Source organism: Gracilinanus agilis, chromosome 4, assembly GCF_016433145.1.
Source record: "Gracilinanus agilis isolate LMUSP501 chromosome 4, AgileGrace, whole genome shotgun sequence".
In the NCBI taxonomy this organism is placed as follows: domain Eukaryota; kingdom Metazoa; phylum Chordata; class Mammalia; order Didelphimorphia; family Didelphidae; genus Gracilinanus; species Gracilinanus agilis.
Window position 1 is genome coordinate 162,849,237 of NC_058133.1, and position 8,588 is coordinate 162,857,824.

General features: G+C 39.8%; 1 protein-coding gene across 1 annotated transcript; it reads left to right on the plus strand.

Moving 5' to 3' along the window:
- The first annotated feature begins 1,451 nt into the window (after positions 1-1,451).
- LOC123245633 (olfactory receptor 10J4-like) lies at positions 1,452-2,387 on the plus strand. Its single transcript, XM_044674599.1, has one exon. It carries the CDS (start codon positions 1,452-1,454, stop codon positions 2,385-2,387), a length of 936 nt encoding a protein of 311 aa, XP_044530534.1.
- The last annotated feature ends 6,201 nt before the right edge of the window (positions 2,388-8,588 follow it).

The window sequence follows — 8,588 nt, forward strand, 5'->3', positions numbered from 1 at the left end:
CCACAACTAGGTACCTTTTAGAGCTCTAATTCTCTTTCCCTCCCCATTTCAACTTTAATGGATTCCCTGGACTTTCTAATTCATGGTATTTTTCTAGTTGTAGTACTACTGATGTAGTCGCTGACAGAGGACACTAATATTGACTTGACCACAGGAGGAAGAAATTCCTTGTTGCTGAGGCACATGGTTCAGACTCCCAGCTTTGGTGAGGATGAGAAGCCCTGCTGCTCAAGGGATCACAAGAGGCCCTAGTTATATCCTTGAGTTGTACTCATAGATTTCAAAAGGAAAGAAGTTCCCTAGTTCTGAGGAACAAGATTGAGATCCCTAATCTTTGCTTTGAAGTTTTGAATTAGTACCATGCCCAACAGGATATTGATGCAGCTACTTGATTGAATCACCCCCTTCTGAACAATGATTCATGAACTGGTGGGAAAGGGTACAGTTCCTACCTCTGGAGCACATGGTTCAGTGGCCTAATTCTTGTTCTTTCCAGGAAAGATTGGAGGTTGTCACAAGGACTGTCTTCTGTCCACAAAAGTATAGTGATCAGGCATTTTAGTCACAGGTCTGGATAGCAGCTCATGTATTAAAGGAAGATACCTGTGGCCCTAGCTTAAAATGTTGTCCATACAACTGATTCATTTGTATTCTACCAAAAAGGGATGAGTCCACCATTTATTATAGGAGGTTTTATTATTAGTGCACCAGTAGTCAATTAGTAGGCAGTTGCAATTCCAAAGGTAATCAGTGCTGTAGCAGCAGTAGGAAAACATGATTGAGTTCAGGGGAGAAGAAAGGGTGGATTCCAGGAGAATTCTATAGATGATTGTAAATGATCCTTGAGGGATCAGGAGGGAGAGAGTGGGAAATAATGAAGCAATCCAGGGACTGTCAGTGATAGCTCTGCAAGTTTGGCTTTCAGTACAGTTTACACAGGCTTTTTCCTGGAGTGTCCCCTCTTTTGGCCATCTAAATGAGAGCAGGATTTTTCTCTTTCCTCAAAGTAAGAAGGTGAATGTTTCTCTTTGTCCTGAAAGTGAGGGTGGCATTTTCCTCTGAACATCTCAGTCACTATAAATTTTATCTCTAGATGCATGGTGATGAAGGGCCACTCACTGTCCCAATTTCAAGGCCACCTTAGCAGTTCTGGCTCTACACCAAGAAAGGTAGACCACCAGAGCACAAAATCAAGAGAGACTAAAGGAAGAGGAGAAGAAGGTTTGGCAGGGCAGCTAATAAATTAATTTCCACAGAAAATTAAAGCTATTTCACAAGGCAAAGTTACAAATAAGGCTCTAAATGGTGAGACAAGATTCAGGAGACATTAGAAAATCCTTCAGTTTAAGAAGCATTAAAGGATCATACAGAGAAATATTTTTGCTACCTAAATCTTTTACCTGACTAAATTTATCTCTCTTTGTTTACTTCAGTTCATCAGGTTTTCCTCAATGCCAAATTTTACAGCTATAAGTGAGTTCACCTTTGAGGGGTTCTCCAGCTTCAAGCAGCAGCACCGGATCATTCTTTTTGTGATCTTTCTGGGTCTGTATTTGCTGACTCTGGCTGGCAATGGCATAATTGTGACTATCATCCGCCTTAACCGTCACCTCCACATACCTATGTATTTCTTCTTGAGTGTGTTGTCAATCTCTGAGACATGCTACACTTTGGCCATCATTCCTCGTACACTGTTTGGCCTCCTCAGCCCATACCAACCCATTGCCATCCCAGAATGTGCCACACAGCTCTTCTTCTATCTCACCTTTGGCATCAACAACTGTTTCTTGCTCACTGTCATGGGTTATGATCGCTATGTGGCCATCTGTAAACCTCTGAGGTATACAGTCATCATGGGGAAAAAGGCATGTATTCAGTTAGCATGTGGGTCATGGGGAATTGGTCTTGGAATGGCCATTATTCAAGTAACATCTGTCTTTAGCCTCCCTTTCTGTGATGCCAGCATCATCTCCCACTTTTTCTGTGATGTCCGGCCCCTCCTAAAGCTAGCCTGTGCCAACACCATTGTCAATGAGATCATTAATTTTATTGTTAGTGTGTGTGTTCTTGTATTACCCATGGGCTTGATCTTTATCTCCTATGTTCTCAACATTTCTACTATCCTTAAGATTGCCTCATCTGAGGGGAGGTGGAAGACCTTTGCTACATGTGGCTCCCACCTAACTGTGGTCATCATCCACTATGGCTGTGCTTCCATTATCTATCTCAAACCCAAGTCACAGAGCTCTCTTGAGCAAGACAGACTTATTTCAGCAGCCTACACTGTCCTTACTCCATTGCTGAACCCTGTTGTATATACCCTAAGGAACAAGGAAGTCAAAGATGCCCTGCGCCGAGCTCTGGGCAAGAAACCCCTCTCCTCTTAGTGACCTGAGACCAAAAAGAGCATGAAAGAAGAATATCATTCTTCCAACATCTGACAATTAGAAATATTTCATTTGATTATCCCATAAGTTGCCAAGTGAATTGATCTAACCAATGATGGGAGAGTTCCTAATGGTAAGGGTAGCAGTAGTACTCAGTTGATATTACTCTCAATTGTTCTTACTTAGAACACAACACACCCTTCATGAGTGGGTAGATACTGGATATATGATATGTCTGATACAGATTAGGGGACAATGACTTTCCCTGGAACCTGTACAGATTCATATCCTGAGGTGACTTGGAAGGGACAGAAGAGGCACTCTAGGTGTGACTGGAAACAAGGCAGTTACATGAACACTGAAAAAAAGATGGAGTGAATAATGGGACAGCTCAACCAAAAACCAACCCAACCCAACCATTAGAATTGATTTATAAGGAAGAGGTCAGGTGTGTAGTAAAGGAAGAGACTTACCTATATGGAAAGCAGATTGAAATAATTCAGAACTGAACAAATTCCTAAGGCATACTTATCTCTTAAGGACAAAGTTGGACTGAAACTACACAGACTATGTATAATTTGAAAATTTGTATATAGTTTATAACTAGAGCATCTTCTTTCTCTCTAATAAAGTGTCTTCTTGTGCTCAAAGCAATTTCCTAAGTGTGATCTCATTGTCTGATGACCTTGGAGTTATTTTAAGGATGTCACTATGCTCTCAAAGCTAGAGTTTAAAAATGAAATTGTCCTTTTCTCTATTCCCCTTTCCATATGAATAGTGGCAGCAAAAGTGAGCATCAAGAATCATATAAATATAAGGAGCATTCAGATAGGGGTTGTTCAGTATTTCATCACATGCAAGAAGCAGAATAGACAGTCTTTTTTATAAACCCTTAGCTTCCATCTTGGAGTCATTACTGTGTATTAACTCCAAGTCAGAAGAGTGGTAAGAGCTAGGCAATGAGGGTCAAGTGATTTGCCCAGGGTCACACAGCTGGGAAGTGTCTGAGGCCAGATTTGAACCTAGGACCTCCCATCTCTAGGCCTGGCTCTCAATCTACTGAGCTACCCAGCTGCCCCCAGAGTAAACACTCTTACTGCCATACAGTGTCTGTGTTTCTTGGACTTGAGGTAATCTCCACTCCCATACTTTCTGAAAAAAAAAATAAATTAAATATCCCCTATCTGTACTTAAGGGGGGAAATACATTGCTCTCTGGGGACCCTTCTCTTTAAATGATTCTGTCTTCTGAATGCTTGGTACAAAGGAGAGAATAGAACTTTTCGGTTCAAACCAGTCTTTCTTCAGTCTCCAGTCTGTGAGTCAGTAAGCATTTATTATGAGTTTACAATGTGTCAAACTCTGTGCTAAGCATAGGAGATGCAAAGTAAGGCAAAGCACAGTGACTGTAAATACGGAGCTTATGTTCTAATGAGGGGGAAGCACTAAAGAAGCAGGCAAATGCCAGACATCTAAAAAGTCTATGAAAAGTAATTTCAGAGAGGAAGGCAGAAACATCTGTATGGACTGGGAAAGGCCACTGCAGAAGGTGGGATTTCACTTCCTCATGTTATGCATTTTTCAAATAAATTAGATAAACAAATTGTTGCCACAATTACTGAGAAGCCCACTAGATATGATTTGAAATGTAATTTATGTTCCTCACTTATAGTTTCTCTGTGGAATCGGGGAAGGCCCTTGGTCAATCAATCAATACAGGGTAATATAATGTTGGCTGTTGTCCTTCATACTGGAAGAGCACCAAAATGACATCACTGGCAATGTGTTTTGACTCGAGCATAAATTGCATTTAAGTGAGGTTGAATTGCACAAAATTGTCAGCCTCACTCTCATATCTAGTCATCAATGTCCAGTTGCAAAACAAAAAATCAAGGTGACTAGTGATGGCTCAGGAAGCAATGGATGACCTTAGCTTTTATGATGTCTAATCAAACTCACAGTTCTCCACAGTCCCTACTTCTACTGTCTTCATGGCCATTGGAACAAATTGTTTTAATAGGTTCCATTAGCCAGAGGAAGTCCTTGCATGCCTGGGTAGACATCCTACTAATTCACCAATGAGATTGAAGCCTGCTGGTTACCCTCAACCCGGTTTAGCCCAGCTGTTGAGATGGTTTACCAGGGTGTAGCTGCTGCATATGCTACAACTTCTTAGAGCCATAGGTGAGAGGTTGGTGGCAGGTGGATATATTTCTACCATAATCTACTACATATATATGTATATATATGCATATATATATTTCTATCACATATACATATATTTCATATGTATATATAAACTCCTACTTGAAGAGAGGGATTTTGCAAAACAATGCATAGAAATGTGCAGGAACAGAGGAAGCAGGGAGAAGAGGATGGAAGGTTGGTAGCGGAAGGATTCTGAGAGCCAATGGCGCCTGTGAAGGAACTGTTGGAACTTTTGGGGATTGCTCTTGAACTCTGTGAGGAGAGACAGCTCTGAGACCCTTCTCCTGAACAGAAATCATCAAAATCCTGAGAAAGTATTTCCTGATTGAGATCTACTGAGATCCTGCATCTGTTCTTGATCCCTAGAAATCAATACCTGTGTGGACTCAATAGATCTAGCAGCTTACCTTGAGGGTTAGCACTGAGGGTGACTGGATTAAGCCTTCAGTGTATCTTTTTTTTATTTAAATATTTTATTTTTTTTAATTTTCCATGGTTTCATGATTCATGTTTCTACTTTTCCCGTTACCCACCCTTCACCTCCCGCATATCCAACGCACATTTCCACTGGTTTTAACATGTGTCATCAGTCAAGACTTATTTCCATATTATTGATAGTTAACATTGGTGTGGTTGTTTCGAGTCTACATCACCAATCATGTCCGCATCAACCCATGTGTTCAAAAGGTTGTTTTTCTTCTGTGTTTCCATTTCTGTAGTTCTTCCTCTGAATGTTGGTAGTGCTCTTTTCCATAAGTCCATCAGAATTGTCCTGGGTCATTGCATTGCTGCTAGTTCAGAAGTCTGTTACATTAGATTTGACCACAGTGTATCAGTCTCTGTGTACAATGTTCTTCTGGCTCTGCTCTTTTCACTCTGCATCAATTCCTGGAAATCTTTCCAGTTCACATGGAATTCCTCCAGTTTATTATTCCTTTGAGCATAATAGTATTCCACCCTTCAGGGTATCTCTTAAAATCAGCTAACAACCTAGAGACTTTGATTCATTCACTTAGTCCAGGGTTAGCTAATTTAAGGAGAACATCTCACTAGAGAGGATTTCCAAACTTGCCTCAGCTCTGACCAAGGGCCTAAGACTTTGTCATTCATTTGGGTGTTAGGGATTCCTACTACCCTCTTTCCTGATCCAATTTAATCATCATACATTTTAATAAACCATCATAAAATAACAAATAGCAGTCAGATTTGTTGACTATAGAAAAAAATGTTTGTTAAAGTGGAGGTTATCCTGAATTTGAGATTGCTCCCTAACTGGGTAAAGCAAAATTCCCAGTCATCCATTCTAATCTCTTTCCCAGGTTAGCTGTCTGTGGCAGAAGAGGGAACCCTTGAAGGAGCTAGGTTGAGCAAAGTCCTAGCCAAAAGTCTATTCCATCTCCTAAGGGGTTTCTCTGTTTCTGTTATCGATAGCTGTGGTTCCTTTCACCTGTTTATACTGGCTAAAGACAGAGAAGCTTCCATCTTTGTTCTCTGTCTCGAAGGGAGATAGCCCATCAGATCAGGTTATGCTAAACCCTGGTCATCCATTACATTCATCATACAGGGTCTCCCATTTCCCTTTTAACATATTATATATGTATACATCTGTATACATACATATACATGTGTGTGTATATATATGGAGAGAGAGAGAGAGAGAGAGAGAGAGAGAGAGAGAGAGAGAGAGAATGTACACTTGGTGCTTTGTCAAATGTGCTTAGAATGTAAAACCTTATGATATGTATTATAAGTGGGGTCTCATCAAAACCCACACTAGGTATAGGCATATCAACAATATCCCATTTTTCTCTAGATTCAGCTTGATTCCTCCAATCTGCTCTCATACTAGTAGATCTAAGTTTCCAGACAGGCCACCACATATTAGTTATATTCACATTCCCTCAGGTTCCAGTAGTAAGCTTGTTAAGAAGAAATACATTTCATCTACTTATTACTCTTGCTCTCCAGCCCCCATTCAATGAATTTTCTATCTATACAGTCACTCACATAATTAAACATAAGCATTTACTTAGCAATAAGGGAAATGAAATATAATAGATATCAATAAGTTAAAGAAAATTAATAAATAATAAAATATAGCATAATATACATAGAAATCTGAATCCCACTCTTTAACCAAAGTGCTCAATAGCTACGGTGAAGAGTGGGCACACACGAATAAGCAAATGGCACAGAAACGTATGAGGGTGTAAAACTAACATGCTTGGAGTAACTCACAACTCAGATAGTTTCAGGAACATGTATCATATGAAATTGCTTCTTTGTTCACTGTTATACTTTTGTTCCTTTCCTCTCTTCAGCTCTGAAAATGTTCATTTATCCTCTATTCAAACATAGTTATTAAATGCTTTTTCAATTATCAGTTTTCCTTAAAAGGTCCTTTAGAAAATATTAGCTCTTAATGTGAATAGCAAAGGACAATATGCAAATATGCATATGCGATAATGATAACAGCAAAGCTCATCAAACTGGTTATCCCTGGGCCATAGGCCTGGCCCACTAAAGGAACAAGTGAATAATCACTTATTAAGTATCTAAGAGACTCTTGAGAGTCCCTTGGACCACAAGGAGATCAAATCAGTCAATACTTAAAATATTAATTCAGACTATTTACCAGAAGGTCAAATATTGAAGTTAAAACTTAAATACTTTGGCCACATAACGAGAGGACAAGATTTATTGGTAAAGATTGATGTTGAGAAAGATTGAAGGCAAGAAGAAAAGATAATGGCAGAAGATGAGATGGATAGATAGTGTCATGGAAACAATGAACATGAACTTGGACAGACTTTGAGAGATAATAAAGGATAGAAGGACCTGGCATACTATAGTCTAGTGATGGTAAATCTTTTAGAGACCTTAGAAACCAAATGCCCAAACTGCAACCTTCATGCCACATGTGAGACTCCTGCCTTCCTCCAAACAGGGGAGGGAAGAAGCACTACCAATGGGCATTTGGGCAAAGGGATGAGTGATGTGAGAAATGTCCTCAGGCATGATGGAGAGGGGGAAGGGAGCAGCCCCCTCAAGCTTGTATGCCATAAGTTTGCCAACATGGCTATAGTCCATAGTATCATGAAGAGTTGGACACAACTAAATGAATGAACAACAACAAAATGTGCCATGCACTGTGTGAAAAGAGCTTTACAAATATTATCTTATTTAAGATTCACAACAATCACATAAGGTATGTGCTAATATGATCTCCATTTTGCTGTTGAAGAAAATAAGGCAGAGAGAGGTTAAGAAATGTTCTGAAGGTCACACAGTTAGTAAAAATGTCTGAGGGTTTTTCGGAACTCATATTTTCCCGTTTCTAGGACCAGAGCCTTAGCTACTGTACCACCTTGCTGACTCTTAATTATTGACCCACCAGAATACTGTGATGTCCAATGAGAATGCAATTCACATCAACATAGCTCCAGCTCATCAAGATCTCCCAAGAACTGCAAAGTCTCTTTTTCTTTTCTACCTCAAACCAGAAGTGGTAATAGAGAGAAACAAGGGCTTATGAGTTGCCTCATCTCTCTCTACTTCTAGGTTGTAATGAAAGATAAATGAGATAATAGATGTCATTGGAGTTCTTAGTCAGTGAAGTCAACACTCTCTTGTATTAATTCCTCAAATAAAATCTTCTGTCAGTCGACTGATTCTAACTCCCACAATTCTGATTTTTTTTCAAACATTTATTAATATTCATTTTTAACATGGTTACATGATTCATGCTCCTCCTTTTCCCTTCGCCCCCCACAATCCCCCCACCCATGGCCGATGCACATTTCCACTAGTTTTGTCATGTGTCCTTGATCAAGACCAATTTCCAAATTGTTGGTAGTTGCATTGGTGTGGTAGTTTCGAGTCCACACCCTCAATCATGTCCACCCCGACCCATGCGTTCAAGCAATTATTTTTCTTATATGTTTCCTCTCCTGCAGTCCTTCCTCTGAATGTGGGTAGCGTTCTTTACCATAAA

What these genes read in the sequence shown, in the direction of transcription:
- LOC123245633 (XM_044674599.1), top strand. Translation starts at nt 1,452, where the DNA reads ATGCCAAATTTTACAGCTATAAGTGAGTTCACCTTTGAGGGGTTCTCC.